The 16,177-nt window shown below is 46.1% G+C and overlaps 1 protein-coding gene across 3 annotated transcripts in view; it reads left to right on the top strand.

Moving 5' to 3' along the window:
• GNPAT (glyceronephosphate O-acyltransferase) overlaps positions 1–14,802 on the top strand; it is a 33,783-nt gene extending 18,981 nt beyond the window's left edge. For all 3 annotated transcript variants that reach the window (XM_040464948.1, XM_040464947.1, XM_040464949.1), the window contains exons 5-16: positions 911–1,038; positions 1,525–1,600; positions 1,858–2,009; positions 2,147–2,277; positions 3,792–4,015; positions 7,765–8,013; positions 9,353–9,432; positions 10,499–10,639; positions 11,729–11,828; positions 11,908–12,001; positions 12,626–12,687; positions 14,490–14,802. In XM_040464948.1, the coding sequence (XP_040320882.1) occupies positions 911–1,038; positions 1,525–1,600; positions 1,858–2,009; positions 2,147–2,277; positions 3,792–4,015; positions 7,765–8,013; positions 9,353–9,432; positions 10,499–10,639; positions 11,729–11,828; positions 11,908–12,001; positions 12,626–12,687; positions 14,490–14,533 (1,481 nt within the window). In that variant the 3' untranslated portion in view covers positions 14,534–14,802. The remainder of the gene's footprint in view (positions 1–910; positions 1,039–1,524; positions 1,601–1,857; positions 2,010–2,146; positions 2,278–3,791; positions 4,016–7,764; positions 8,014–9,352; positions 9,433–10,498; positions 10,640–11,728; positions 11,829–11,907; positions 12,002–12,625; positions 12,688–14,489) is intronic.
• Positions 14,803–16,177: the final 1,375 nt, after the last annotated feature.

Genomic DNA, 16,177 nt, shown 5'->3' with positions numbered 1-16,177 from the left:
CCAGGAAAGTTGGGATTCAAGAATACACCTTGGTTAATAAATGCAGTAAACAGTAAGGTAAAAACAGCCAGGGACCTAAGTACTTTAAAAGCATTTTCATCTGTACGGACATGTGAGGGAGTTATTTGAAAAGTAAGGAAAATGGAAAGAAGGAGGGTTTTTAAACTGATGATAGAACTCTTCCTCTCATCCGGGACTTGGTGGATTTATTCTGTGCCACTCAGAGAAGGCTGGGTAAAAAAAGAAAGGTGGATAACAAAAAGAAAAAGAAAGTCGCTCTGGACAGCTGTCCAGCATGGACCACATGTGCTGGTCTGTCGTCCAGGTCGGCAGCAGTGCTAACTGAAGACCTCGGCGTGATGACATCATCGAGCTGGCCACTTGCCCACTGAGGCCACGGTCTCTGGTGGGTCTGGCCGTAAACGCCAAGGCGCCCGGTGGCCCTCGAGGTAGCCTCCCAGCTGGCCTGCCCACACGGCCCCTCCTCTCCCATCAGACTGTTAGAGGTCCTTAACGGATGTTCATGTCGGGAAGTGTAATTTTTTTTTTTTAATTTTTTTTTAATGTTTATTTTTCGAGAGAGAGAGAGAAAGAGAGAGACAGAGCTCAAGAGGGGAAGGGCCAGAGAAAGAAGGAGACACAGAATCCAAAGCAGGCTCCAGGCTCTGAGCTGTCAGCAGAGCCCGATCGATGCGGGGCTCGAACTCATGAACCGCGAGATCATGACCTGGGCCGAAGTCAGCTGCTTAACCGACTGAGCCACCCAGGTGCCCCGGGAAGTGTAATTATTAATATCACAGGGGTGTTTTCCACACACGAAATCTTTCTTCATAGAATGTGAGTTGAGGTATTTATGGAAAGTTCCAAGACCTGCAAAAAAAGGTGATCCCCTTCTGTATTTATTTCCTAGACTTCCTCGGAATGAAAATGGTCAGTGAGCTGCTGCGGATGTCGGGTGCCTTTTTCATGCGACGCACCTTTGGTGGCAATAAACTTTACTGGGCCGTGTTCTCTGAATACGTGAAAACCATGCTACGGGTAAATGCAGATAACTCCCGAGTACTTTCAAGCTGTATTTCCTTTTCACTCGAGCTTGCTGGAGGAGCTTAAATTCTTCCTTCCCGAACGCTCAGCCACTCGTCCCGCTGCAGGAACGCATATGACCTCCGCAGCCTGTGTGACCTGCGGCCCTCTTGCCCGTGCTTTGCCCCTGCGCCCTGCGCGTGCACAGTGTTGGTTCCAAAGGCTGGACGTGGGGGGTTGGGAGCCTGGGGGAAGGAATCTAAAGAAGGGCACCTGTTGGGATGAGCATTGGGTGGTTGTATGGAGGCAATCTGACGATAAATTATATTTAATAATTATGTTTAATAATTATATTTTTAAATTATATTTAATAATATGTATTACATATATATATAATATATAAATAAATGGTTTGGGTATGGGGGAAAAAGCATTTCTCACTCTGAGACTAGGCAATGGGTTTTGTGTTTTGTTTTGTTTGTTTCTGTTTTCTCTTTAAAGAATGGTTATGCTCCTGTTGAATTTTTCCTCGAAGGGACAAGAAGTCGCTCTGCCAAGACACTGACTCCAAAATTTGGTAGGTCCTTTAGAGATTGAAGGAAGAATACAAATCCAGAAGATGTGGTGTGGTCACAGCTACTGGATACAGCTTGGCACTTTTTTTTTTTTTTTTTTGGCAAGATATTCTTTCTTTTTTAAGCCTAACTGTTTAAGTTGTAACTGTTTCTATTTATGGGCTTAGTATCTATTGTGCACTTCAGGGTCTTCCTGTTTGTGTCCCCTTGTTTACTCCACTTTTCAATACATCTGGAAACCCTTTCTCCCTGTTTACAGGTCTTCTGAATATTGTGATGGAACCATTTTTTAAAAGAGAAGTTTTTGATACGTACCTTGTTCCAATTAGCATCAGTTACGACAAGATATTGGAAGAAACTCTTTATGCGTATGAGCTCCTGGGGGTGCCTAAGCCAAAGGAGTCCACAACTGTGCGTAAATTTAGGACAACCAAACTTTTATTTGAATCTGATTTTACTTGAATTCAGAGAAAATGCTCATTTATACACCAACTCCTTTCTGAACTTACTCCTGTTTATCCCCATTTCCCCTGTCGTGACGCCACTAGGGATTGTTGAAAGCCAGGAAGATTCTCTCTGAAAATTTTGGAAATATCCACGTGTACTTCGGAGACCCTGTGTCACTTCGATCTCTGGCAGCTGGAAGGATGAGTCGGAGCCCGTATAACTTGATTCCAAGGTGCAAGACCTGTGTTTTCATAACCGACATGGAGATTAGGATGAAAATCTGGAAGGGTAGTTGTGATTCTTGAGTTGACCCCTTCTAGGACTGCAACTTAGTTATCCGAGATGACGTATCAGAGGAGCAGAAAGCTTCAATTAAAGAATTACATTTGCAGGATACGTGTGTCAAATAGGCAAGGTCAGTGCTCATTCTCAGGGGAGCCAGTGCCCTACCGCCTACGCTACACCACAGCGTGCAGTGCGCCGCCCGTACTGCGTGTGTGGGAATCGTTGAGCACTATTGGTAGGTCGGCCAAAGTGTGGTTAATCCTAGAAAGGATTATGTGGTCAGAATGAATGGCGGTGAGTCCCAGTCCTCAAGAAGGTTATAGTTTTGGGGCGCCCTTGTGGCTCAGTTGGTAGAGCACGCTACTCTGGATTTTGGCTCAGATCGTGGTCCCTGGGCCGTGGGATCAAGCCCCACCGTCGGGCTCTGCGCTGAGCGTGGAGCCTGCTTGGCATTCTCTCTCTGTCCTTCCTCCTTCCCCTCTGCCCCTCTCCCTCACTCTCGCATGCTCTCCCTCCCTCTCTCTCTCTCTCTCAAGTAATTTTTTAAAAACAGGTTATCGTTTCATGGGCACAGAAATGTATTAGGTTCTTTCAGGATGCAGGTGCAGATACACCTTTGGATTTTCTTAATTTAGAGAAATACACATGGGGAAGTAAGGAGACAGAAACCACCTGCTCAGACAGGCTTCACACGACCACATCATCGTTCATCATTCATCCGTAGCGCCAGTGGTTCCGCGGCAGCTGGAGTGCCTCACTGGCGGCCTTGCCGGCGATCAAGCAGATGGTAGCTTTATGCTGCCACAGGCTCCACGCTATAGATCTCGGATACGTAGGACGGGGTGCCCTCACTGGCTCCAGCTTTCCCATTAAGCCACCTTACGGTGTGGACACTCTCAGGTCCTGTGCCTGTCCCTGCTTCAGCCTGTTCTGTATCGGTTCCTGATATCGGATACCAGGTTTGGTGATCCATGCCTGAAGAATCTGTCAGGCGAGGATCGTGAGCTGCTCAGCAGAGCAGCGTAGCAGTCAGGCAAGCTGTGTGGCCCATCCAGGGCGGGCACGAGCAGTTACCACGTAAGCTGGTGTGTTCTGTGAGAGAGGTGTTCAAAGGCAGCGAGCGAATTCCGAGAGGGCAGAGTAGTTCAGGCCCCTGGTTTCACAGAGGAAGTGATACATCCTAGTTATAAAGCAACAGAAGTTGTTTTGCCTGGAACCAGGAAGAATAGGACTGTGTCCCCCTGAGTGTATTTTATCACCTCTCAAGAGCATACCGTAGAGACAGAGGGACAGACGACACCACAGTAAGTATATTCTTGCACTGTGACCTGAGAAAATTCGGTTGGCAGAAAGAATGAGAAGCCTTCTAAAGGGTCTGCCTTCTCCCGTTCCCCTCCCTCACCATTCACATCAGTGTGGGTAGCAAAACTGTAATTTGTTGTTCCCTGTTCTTCCTTATAGGTATATCCCTCAGAAACAGTCAGAGGACATGCATGCCTTTGTCACTGAAGTTGCCTATAAAATGCAGCTTCTGCAAATTCAAAACCTGGTTCTGAGCCCGTGGGCCCTCATGGCTGCTGTTCTGCTTCAGAACCAGCCTTCCATGGACTTTGACGCTCTGGTGGAGAAGACTTTATGGCTGAAAAGCTTAACCCAGGCCTTCGGGGGGTTTCTCACCTGGCCCGGTACGTATGTGAGATGTATGTGAGGAGCGTGCTTGCTTTTTGTGTCTTAATTTGGAAAAGCTGTCACCTAGACATGAAACACCTACACAGGACACCGAGCAAAGCTTTGCTCAGAGAGAAAGAAAACTTTTTTTTGAAGTTTATTTATTTATTTTGAGAGCGAGAGAGAGCAAGCAGGGGAGGGGCAGAGAGGGGGAGAGAGAGAGAATCTCAAGCCGGCTCCACAGGCTCAGCACAGAGCCCTGTGAGGGACTTGAACTCACAAACTGTGAGATCATGACCTGAGCCGAATCAAGAGTCGATGCTTAACTGACTGAGCCACCCAGGCGCCCCAGACAGAAAGAAAACGTCATTTGTTTTTATCACTGGGGGACACTGAATACAGTATGTTGATTATTTGAGAACAATTGCCTACGTGTCACTTCTTCCTATGAGACTCTGGGTATGTCAATTAAAATGCTGCCTCCTTGGCACCTAGCAGGGTGGAGAGTGGATGAATCTCCTTTCCTCCGCATATTCCTCCCTCTGTACCCACTTCTTGTTATTTTTATTTTTTCACAGTTTTTTGGTTTTTTTTTTTTTTTACTAAAATACAGTTAGCGTCACGTGTTTTGTTTCAGGTGTGCAGCCTTGATTGGACAGTTCTACGCATTACTCACTGCTCACTGTCGTCGGTGTAATACACCCACCTCGTTTTAAACCACATTAGATTTGCAGCCCATTCGCTTCACCCCATCAAAAGGACCAAAGGGCCAGTCTTGTGGACCTTTACACGATTCTCGGAAAAATACAACTTTGTAAAGCCCTCATTGGCGTTATAAATACTTCGCCGGGAGTTTGGGACGTGTGTGCCAAGTGTTAGCTTTAGCTGTTTCCAATCTCTTTGAGTCAAAATTGCAGAGACCACAGTTGGAAATGTAATCCGTTCATAGCTCCCCACTGGTCACTCATTAAACCTCTTGAGTGCCTGGTGGGTGCTGGGAACTACCCAGAGGCCGGAGAGAACAAGGCGTAACCCCTGTGTGGGACGTCCTCCTGGCGTGTGGAAGGCAGGGGCGGGGCATCTAGTGAAGTGGGGCCAGCGAAACACACACAAAGAACTTCGAATGGACCGCAGAGCATTGCTGAGACCCCTGTGTAGGGAAGGGCCACGCTCGGGGAAGGTTTCATAGAAATGACTTTTGAACCGATCTTGATGGAAAAGCAGGAGCCATTCTGGAAGACGAGCGGGCAAGGGATTGCTAACGTAGGGATTGGGAAACGTGAAATGGTGCAATAGCACCGCATCACGGTGATGCTGGCCTGCAGGTGGGTGGGTGAGCTTACAGTGTTGGCTCTGGGAGACGGATGATGGAAGGTAAAGATGTGGACACAGGCTGGATTAGCTGGGCCTGCTGCCTGGGGGATCTGGACTGGAAGCTGTAGTTTACGGGACTCAGTCGCAGATTTTTTTTTAAGTTTATTTATTTTTTTATGTTTATTTATTTTGGAGAGAGAGAACGTGGGAAAGGGGCAGAGAGAGAGAGGGAGACAGGATCGGAAGCAAGCTCTGTGCTGACAGCAGAGAGCCGAATGTGGGGCTCAAGCTCACGAACCGTGAGATATCACCTGAGCCGAAATCGGACACTTAACTGACTAAGCTACCTGGTCGCCCCTTAATTTATTTTTGAGAGAGAGAGAGAGAGAGAGAGAGAATCCCAAGCAGACTCCATGCTGTCAGCACAGAGCGCGATGTAGGGCTTGAACCCACGAACCGTGAGATCACGACCTGAGCTGAAATCAAGAGCTGGGCACTTAACCAACTGAGCCACCCAGGCACCCCACAGTCGAGGATTTTAAGCAGGGAAACATGACTGCAACAACTGTAGAAAACAACCAGTGTCCGTTTTCAAGCTGGGCCACACGAATGGGAAGGGAAGGAGCCTGAACAAGGCAATGGCAGAGCTGAGGTGGGGCTATGAGGTGTTTAGGCAGAACTGCCAGCAGAAGTGGCCATCGCCTTGAATAGTGGTCACCAGCAGAGAAACAAAGATGAGTCAGACACATGTTCCCATGGGCGGCAAAGGACACGTTGAGTGTGATTCAGGTAGAAAATCATGAGAAAAGCGTAGGTAAAGTGCTGACTCCTACTTGGCCCAGGAGCATGTGAAAACCTAGGCACCTGTCTTCCCAAGCGTTTTTGTTTTCTCAAGATGGAAGAAGTAGGCCAGTCTGTAGCTAAGAGTATCTATTCAGCAACTGAAATAATTTAAGTTATTATAGAGTGAGAGTCTGTTGGTATCTAAGTAACAGTAATAGAGTGATTAAATATGATTTCTGATTCAGAATGTGGTATATCCGTTCAGTTCCTTTTTTCTTCCTTACTCCACTTACCACGTATTCCTAAGCATTCTCCTATCAAGAGGTCTTCATGATACATGTATCATTATGCCATGTCACATTATATCATGTATATAACATTACCATATGTCATTACCTTGAGCAAGCGGAGACAAGACATGTGCATCTAGAGCAATGTGATCGAGTCCAGAAGGAAACCCCACACCCCTCAGTTGTCTCTTCTGCAAAGCATTAGCAGACTTTGCCCAGCTTGACCAGTGTGCCTGGCTACATACCCGGCAACCAGCTCTTTGGCTCAGGGAAACAGTAAAATGATTTCCCTTGCCAAGAATGTTGGTTAAGTATCACCATCTCTTCCTTACGCTTCTGTAATACTAACTTCTTGGCCTTCTCTAGGCCAGCATAGTGTCAGGTGGTAAGTTACCAGCATCTGTTAGGGGCTCAGTTCTTTACTTTTCTCCGATGTGAAAAAACCAGAAAACCTCCTCAGTGTCCGCCTGTGCCCAGGGAAGCCTGGTGCTAGGGGAGTGCCTCTGGGATTACCCTTTGTTCACCAGCAAAGTTGCAAAGCAATATTCTTGCCGTCTTGGAATTAATTGGTCTAAGCAAGGGGTGTGTGTGTGTGTGTTTGTGTGTGTGTGTGAAGTATGTTTTCATCATGAGCCTTCTTATCTTAGTATTTTGTGAATTCACATGCATGTGATTTTCTTATCCTGTAACTTGCTATTTACAAAACTCTGGATACCCTTGGTTCCTGAGGAAGTGTTGGTTTTTAGACTGGGAATTGGTATGCATTTCAGAGTGGCTGACAATTTAGGGGTAGATAAGAAAGTGCATTAAATGTCCTCAGAGTTTATACTGCTTTTAGAAAATACCCTTGGGGCGCCTGGGTGGCCCAGTCGGTTAAGCGTCCGACTTCGGCTCAGGTCACGATCTCACTGTCTGTGGGTTCGGGCCCCACGTCAGGCTCTGTGCTGACGGCTCAGAGCCTGGATCCTGTTTCGGATTCTGTGTCTCCCTCTCTCTGACCCTCCCCCGTTCATGCTCTGTCTCTCTCTGTCTCAAAAATAAGTAAATGTTAAAAAAAAAAAAATTTTTTTTTTTTAAAAGAAAATACCCTTCACAGGGGCACCTGGCTGGCTCAGTGGGAACAGCATGTGACACTTGATCTCAGGATTGTGAGTTTGAGCCCCACGTTGGGCATAGAGATTACTTAAAAAAGAAAGAAAGAAATAGGTATCTTTCACGTAGGGTATCATTACTTCAGTTGGTAGAGCCTAAAACCAGAACCTGGCGCTTGAAAGTAAATCTGTCAGGTCCCTAGCGTTGATGCATACACTAGCCTAAGACTCCCATCAGGGAACCCATCCCATTTCTTTGCTGCCTGAACGCATTGTCTTTGTGTGTAGATAATGAAGCTGCTGAAGAAGTTATCCAGTCCAACCTTCTTCTGCATTCCAACATCGCCAGCCTTGTCAAAGACCAGGTGGTTCTGAATGTGAACGTGAACTCCAGAGACTCAGAAGTGGTCCATGGGCTTCTCTTCCAGCATATCACTCTCCTCATGTGCTCAGCTTACAGGAACCAGTTGCTCAACATTTTTGTCCGCCCTTCCTTAGTAGCCATGGCACTGCACATGACACCCGGGTTGCGGAAAGGTAACTTTCGGGAATGTGGTCTTGAACTTTAGAAGAGACCTGGCCGTTCAGCTCCGTATATAGGGAGCAGCATTTGAAGCCTTATCACGCTCAGCCACATGTGTGCGTCCCAGACACCATCAAAGAAGGGGCCCTGTGTACTCGGAAGAAGCTAGGCTTGTTCCCTAAATACATGGCCATCCACTTAACATTTGGGAGTTGAAAGGGGCCTAAGAAATCATTTAACCTGAACCTCTCCATTTATAAGTAAGGGAAGTGAGGCCTGGAAAGGTACCTAATCACCTAAGGAAGGTTCTGGGACTAGAGCACGGCTGTCCTTGTCCCGGTCAGCATGGGCACAACAATCCAGCAGTGCAGGAGTGCTTACTAGATACCCAGTAGCGTCCCAGTGGCGATGAGGAGTGTAAACAATGAATAAAACCGTTTTTGTCCACCGGAACCTGTAGTTGAGGTCAGGGGTTTTCTACCCAGGCTATGCTGGAATTACTAAGGGCGAGCCCCGTTCTGATTCAGTGGGTCTGGAGTGTGGCCCACACATTGCTGTGCTTGTTTTTGTTTTTCAAAGCTCCAAAGATAGAATTATCGGTGCCAACCACAGACCTTTAGCATTGGAATGAACCTCACAGGTCCTGTGTCCATGCCCTCATTTTGTGGATGGGGAAATGGCCCTGGAGAGAAGTCAGACAATTTAGTTCAAGACCCAGGAAACTCAAATCTTGATCTGAGGTTTCTTACATTGAAATTCATTCACAACCAAGGATCACATGCATGGTCTTCTAGAGTGTTGGAGACACCCTGAAATTGGAGGCAACATTTCCTGTCCATGCGTCTGTATATTCTTCTAATGAGAAGTTCATAGCATGTGTCAGAAAAATGAAGAAGGCTCTGTGGTTGATGGGCGAGGTAGACCTAAGTGTCTGAAGAATCCGTGTTTTCTGCTGTGTGCTGATGTCTTCTAGTGCTAAAGATACAGTAAAGACAGCAGGAAATATGAATAGAGAAGGGACTGAAGTAAGTCATTGCTTTCCTTCTCTACTAAGGAACCATGGGCAGGGGAAAGTGAAAGACCCTAGCATCCAAGAAATGTGGCATCTTGTTCGTCACCAAACTGACTGGTTTGAGGCCTAGTTGTGATTAAGATTCAATATTGAAACTGCTAAACTATAGTTTGTTCTGTACGTAAAATTTGGATTGGTTATAGCTTCCTTTGGGGGCCCTAATTCTTGTCCCTGCCTTTGAATAACATGCCTTTGAAGCAGTGCATTTTGGAAAGTCAAGGACTTCTTGGTACTCCCTTCAAAAGCCGTGTTGTAATTTGATGTAATTAATTTATTTCCAGAGGATGTCTACAGTTGCTTTCGCTTCCTGGTCAGTGTTTTTTCAGATGAGTTCATCTTCCTTCCAGGAAACACAGTCAAGGTAAATCCTTACAGCCGAAGAGCCCAACTGTGTTTGCAGTGTGAGTTCTGGAAATGGTAGGCTTGCATCCACGAGTGTGACCTCCCTTTCTCCAAGGCTTCATTTGGCAGAATTAAAGAGACACTTGGACACTCACAGCTCAGCAAGCTCTGTTTTGGTTCTTGGTCAAGTTTAGTCAGTAATGTAGGGCTTATTCGGTGAGAAGGGAGTCTTTCTTTCAACCTTCAGTGCAGCCACTGTAAATAAATCAACACCGTTTTGTTAAAAATTTACCAACCAGCAGGGGCACCTGGGTGGTTTGGTTCATTAAGCGTCCAACTCTTGGTTTAGGCTCAGGTGATGATCTTGCGGTTTCGTGAGTTTGAACCCTGTGTTGGGCTCCGTGCTGGCAAGCATGGAGCCTGCTTGGAATTCTATGTCTCCTTTCTCTCTGCCCCTCCCCCACTCACTCTGTCTGGCTCTCTGGCTCTCTCTCTCTCAAAATAAATAAATAAACTTAAAACAAAATTTACCGACTGCCACACATTTTCCCATTAACAACTTGTTGGAATGTGTCGGGCCTCTTGCTTTGAGATTGGCGAGCAGTAGTGTTACCCAGTGGTATAGACAGCTCATGAGGAATCGGGCTCCCAGATTCCCGGTAGTTTGCTGGCCTGCTGGTTTGCCGCGGCGGGCGGTGTAACAGGATGGCAAGTAGTTAGGTTTCTGTACGCTGTGCCAGGGAGCACAGGTTTTCCTCAGTTGAAAATGAGGGCAGCAGATTTTGAGCATAAGCATAACCCCACGTATTTTGAGGACCTGCTGTATGTCCTTCCTGTTGGAATGTAAGGAGTGTGGCCATGCAGAGTGAGAAAAATCCATGCCCCGGGTCGTGATTTCTAAGGCTTATGAATCTTCTGTGTGTTTGCTGTTTGAGGTTCCGCATTTTGTGTGTTAGCACACACGCTTCTCTGGCTGCTAACAACCAGAACCTTCCAGAAGGGTTGTGGAATTAACTGGTGTTCTCTCAGTGTCCCCGTTAACCTAAATTAGTGGATTCACTCTGTCTTCTCCTCTTCCTTCCCAGGACTTTGAAGAAGGCTGTTACCTGCTCTGTAAAAGTGAGACAATACAAGTGACAACAAGGGACATCCTAGTTACCCCGAAAGGAAATCCTGTCTTAGAATTTTTAATAGCCCTCTTTAAACCTTTTGTGGAATCTTATCAGGTATGTAACTCTTAGGAAGTTCTGCTTCATCCTCCCGTATCCGGTATAACTAAGATCCCCCCAGCCTGTACTTCCTTCTGGCCCCAAGGGCAAGTGTCTCCCCCAGGTGAATGGTGGAACAGTAGGGAGATTGATCAATAGGGTGAAAGATTCACCTCTCAGGTGATTCACCGTCTCAGACCCCAGAGGGTAGCAGCTTTATGACGCCACATAACTACACTTACACCCAAGCACTGTCATGCTGTATCTTAACAGCTGTTTTCGTAGCACGTAGCAAGGTGTTTGATACATCATAGGCGCGCAGTAAATGCAAGATTTGAATGATACAGAAAGTCATTTCTATCAGAATTTCTATACAGAAATTATTTCTATCACTAAAGGCTGATGTTGGAAGGGAAAGGAAAGGTTGGGGTGCAAGTATCAGAAAGAGTGTGTCAGAGCTCTAGGAGTGCTTCGAGAGGGGGGAGGGTCTATATGCCCAGCAGGAACTGTGCCAGGATTCAAAGGGAGAAGGGGAGTTTGCAGTGGAAGCTCTCAAGGGACTGTACATATTTGCAAGAAGAGGGCTCTGTTTCTGAGCTCTGTGCACCGGTTAGAGGCGCCCGGGACTGACCTCCTTGCAGAGTGGCCCTGTGGCCTATGAAATAGTTCTTGTACAAAGTCTGGCACTTAGTAGATAAATGATAAATGCTTCTTCTATCTCAAAGCACCTTTCTGTGCTAGAAGCCATTAGCATTTGGGGCCTATTAGGTGTTTTTAGAGAAAAAACAGTTGCAAAACTTTTGGTCCTCTCTTCCTAAGTAGTGTAAGGTCTGTTAAGCTGATGGTGATTCACTTAATTTGCAACCCATCAAAGTGAGAAATTGTATTTTAATAAATGTCAATACTATTTCAAACTCTTTTTTCTAACTATAAGCAGTGATACGAGCTCAAGAGGGACCCAAGAATTCTGTGGCTTTTCTGTGCCCAAACCTTGGAGGGCATTTATTCTGCTCTTACATAAAGTATCTTTCTGTGATGAGGGGCACTATCACGTTATTGGCTGTCCTCTTGTATTTGGCTGCGTTTTTCTCTTTCTGTTAAAACCAGATAATTTGCAAATACCTCTTGCACGAAGAAGAAGACTACTTCACTGAGAAACAGTACTTGGATGGAGTTAGAAAATTCACCAGTGAGCTTCTTGATCAAGGTCAGTCACACCCCTGTGGGTGGTGATTTCCTGTGGTTGAAAACAAGAAGTGGTCCACTCACTTCTTTCTCTGTCCCAGGTGCCTCGCAGTGTTACGACGTATTGTCTTCCGATGTACAGAAAAATGCCTTAGCAGCTTTTGTGAGGCTAGGTGTGGTAGAGAAGAAGAAAGTGTAAGTACTGCCTGGGACCGCATGGGTGCTGAAGGGGCGGCGACGGCTAATGACAATTGAGCCCCGAATCCAGACAAAGTCGTAGAAATAGATGATCCGTAAACATTATACCGTACCTCCCTCACCCATCTGCTGATGGGTCACGTCAGTATGAGTTACTGTGCAAATTTTATGTGGATATGAACAAAAATGATACTAAAGCACAAAAAGTGTTTTAGGCCAGCAGTTTGGCTTTGACCTAATATTGAAATTTATAGATTAATTATAAGAAAGATTTTGGGGGAGCACAGTAGAGTGTGTGTGCATGTATACACTTGTATATGCCCACGTGCAACACCTAAATACATACGTGTATGTGCAGATCGTTAGATGTTTCCTCTTTTGAGTGAATGAAGGTAAGAGCGGTCAAGCTTACGGACGGCTGGCTGGCTCAGTCGGTGGAACGTTCAACTTTTGATCTCAGGGTCGTGGGTTCGAGCCCCACACTGGGTGTACAGATTACTACTAAAAAATAAAATAAACTTGAAAACAAAAGAAAAGTAGTCTTACTGTATAAATAATGAACATTGACTTCCCCCCACCCAAGTTTATGCGATAAGAGTTTTTTGCATTTTCTTCCCCTAGAAATAGTCACAGTGTATTTAATGTGAATGAACCTGCCACGACAAAATTAGAAGAAGTGCTTGGTAAGTACAGTTTAGTGACATATGTGGTTTCACTTTGTATTTATCACCATACGGTAAAACAACAAAGTATACTGTGGCACCAGAGACTTCATCAAAATGAACAACAGTAGAGTTTTAATATAAAGAGAACTATATTACCTAGGTTTTTCCAAAGGGAAGTGAGGACAAGGTGCAGAGAACACACAGCAAGCATAAAATGGGCAGTCTCCTCACAACATAACAACTATCAGCTTCTAGGGACGCCTGGCTGGCTCAGTAGGTGGAGCGTGCAATTCTTGATCTCAGAGTTTGAGTTTGAGCCCCACACTAGGTGTAGAGATTACTTGAAAACAAAACCTTAAGAAGAAATTATATGGGGCAGCTGAGTGGCTCGGTTAATTGTCCGACTCTTGATCTCAGCTCAGATCTTAATCTCAGGGCTCATGAGTTCAAGCCCCACATGGAGCCTACTTAAATTTTTTTTCATTAAATTAAAAAATTATCGGCCTCAGGGACACCTGGGTGACTCGGTGGAGCGTCCAACTTCAGCTCAGGTCATTATCTCCTGGTTCGTGAGTTCAAGCCCTGCATTGGGCTCGCTGCTGTGAACATAGAGCCCACTTTGGATCATCTGTCTCGCTGTCTATGTCCCTCCCCTGCTCATGCTCTCTCTCTCTAAAATAAATACACATTAAAAAAAAAATTATCAGCTTCTAGCATAATTAATCAGGGTCTGAGATCTGGACCCTTCACATCCAGTCTTATCGGACATGGAGAAAATACCTCTCATCTGAGTCCTTGGATTCATTTTCTCCCTGTCTACTCTTGGATCCCTTCTTTCCCCAGTAAAGGGTTGGGGTCAGTGTTCACAGCATATAGACTTTCTGAACTCAGAATTGGGGCCGATAGCACCTCCTTGGGAGAATAATCCAGCCTTACTCTTCTCCAGATGCCATTGGCTTATCAACAAATAATCCAGTCCAGAAAGGCAGGGTCATTTGTTTATGGTATGCAAAGAGAGTTGAGAGTATGGATATAAGCAAAGAGATTTAAAGGTCAGAGGAGATAACAAACATTTCTCATAGGAATGATGGGATAGTTTTAGAAGGGGAGAGTGTTAGCATCTGAAAAAAAAATACTTGTCTGGTGATTATATTGAATAAGCACTACATCGTTGAGTGGATATTCTCACAAGTAGCAGTTTTGTACCCCTACATGAAATTCAGTACATTTGTCAAACCTACATGAAAGAGCTTTAGGCAGATGTCTGCCAGGATGAAGGGAAAACCAGGACGGGGCGTGTGGCTGACGGAGAAGGGTTGAAGAGAAAGGGTAGACGAACAAAGGAATGGTTGACATAAATAGCGAAGGTGGGAATGCTAGTTTCTTGCTGAAGAAAATATGAATGATGAAATCCCAGTCTTCTGTCATATTATGTCTGCAACCTCAGAACATGCAACCTTTGAGTTTGGTAAGAGGTGCGTATAACCAAAACAAACCCTAAATAAAACCCTCATTCAGTGAGGATGACAGAATGGATTTCTTAATCATGGATGGCAAATGTAACGTGGGTGTGGATGTACTAGAACGTAGGAGGCTGGAAGTTCAGAAAGCAGACTGGGTTCTAATCCTGGCTCTGGGCCTGGCCAGTGGGGCGGGGGTGGGAGTAGAGCAGGGGAGGGGCTGCTGCTTCCCCTGCGGACAGGCAGGTGTCTCCGTCGGGGCTTTGTCAGCCTGTGAAACCACACAGGTGTCAGGCTTAAACAGCTGTATGGGGATGGGCAAACTCAAGGTCATTTCATTAGCTGGTTTTTTTTCCTTAGGTTGTAAGATACCCCTAGGAAAGCCGGCAACTGCAAAACTTTAATAATTGCCAAACAGTTATGCGAAATGTGGTCACATAATTGCTGTCATCTGAGGACTCTTATTCCAGCAAGCAGTGATGTGAAGGAAGAGTGTCATCTACTCGTGCTTCACGAGACGTGAGAGCCATGGGCTCGGCAGAGAGGAAGAGGTAGCCGGTGTAAGCAATCAGTGTAACTCTCTCCACCGTGACGGTTCAAAAGGCATCTGTGTCTGACTCTGTGTGTGTTTTAAAATAAAACAGTCTTTTGGAAACATGTTTGGAAAAACAAAGCCCAGCTCCTATTTCACTAACTTGTTACATGTATTATACATTTACACTGACTTGTTGAATTGCAGTGTGACAGCACGAAAGGCGGTGGCTGTCGGAAGTGGCACACCTATATTTCCTGTGGCTTCCTTCACCTCACGTGGCGTCAAACAAGTACCAGTTTGACGGAGGTGTGTGATAAATCAGCCAGCTTACATGAAAGCTTGCCGCCCGGGGGCCTTAAGCAATAAAGCTGCATTGGAGAAAGTATGTGCAACAAAGAGACGTTATGTGATTGATCATAAATAGGCTTAAGAATCCAGGAGAAGAAGAGTTCGAAATAAGATGGGTGACACCAAAAACTGTGACAGCCAGCCACCACTGGGAGTGGCATTTAAGCTAAGAATTAAGATGAGTGCCAGCCCTCCAAGTGTGGGATTGGGGGGACAGAGCGGGGACAGAGGAGCAGAGTGTGCTGAGAGAAGGGTGATCACAGTGTTCTGGGGTTAGTTCTGGAGAACCCGAAAGGCCAACGTGGCTGAAACCACAGTCGTGGGCAGCGGAATTAAAAAGAAAGGCAGGTGTATTAGTCTGCTTAGGCTGCCATAACGAAATACCAGATTGAGTGGTTTAAACAGCAGAAATTCGTTTTCTGACAGTTCTGGAGGCTGAATGTCCCAAGATCAAGTTGCCAACAAGGTAGGTTTCATTCCAAGGCCTCTCTTCCGGGCTTGTCGGAGGCCACCATGTTGCTATGAGCGCACACGGTGGTCCTGCCCTCGTTATTCTGTGTAGCCCCCATGACTTCCCAAAGGCTCCCTCTCCACAGTCACGTTTGGGAGAGTTTGGGCTTCAGCATCAGGACTCAGGGCTCACAATTCAGTCCACAGCAGCAGGGTTAACACATGGGGACTGAGGGACTCTCGTAAGACATTTGAACTGGAATGTAAGTGCCATGGAAAATGTTGGAAGGTTTCGGCATGTGGTGCCAGGACTTGCTGTATCCAGATTCCTGGAATGTGCATTTGTTTTGCAGAGGCCAGGCGGTTTCTGCTGCACGTGCAGATTGTGGAGAGCTGCTGTGCTGGTCCACACGTTGGTGGCAGAGGGGCCCTCTGTGTGGCTCTGCTTGTATGGAAAGCCAGAGATTTATGTGTGTTGACAACAAGAAGTCAATTAAACAGTGTTCCTGGCAAAGGATTTCATGGCATGCCAGCTAGACGGGGACACAAAGCTGACCATCCAGGGAGAGAGAGTGAGTTCAAAGCAGCTGGCAACCTGGGACCCTGGCCAATTCCTCCCGAGTAGATGTGCCTTCGAAAGAGTCCCCATACAGCCAATTTTGGTGGTTTGGTTTTCTCCATGACAGTCGTGCTATGCATGTAACTGTTGAAGACT

Source organism: Herpailurus yagouaroundi, unplaced genomic scaffold (assembly GCF_014898765.1).
Source record: "Herpailurus yagouaroundi ecotype Mexico unplaced genomic scaffold, PumYag 530, whole genome shotgun sequence".
Lineage (NCBI taxonomy): Eukaryota > Metazoa > Chordata > Mammalia > Carnivora > Felidae > Herpailurus > Herpailurus yagouaroundi.
This window is presented reverse-complemented; position numbering and strand designations above follow the sequence as displayed.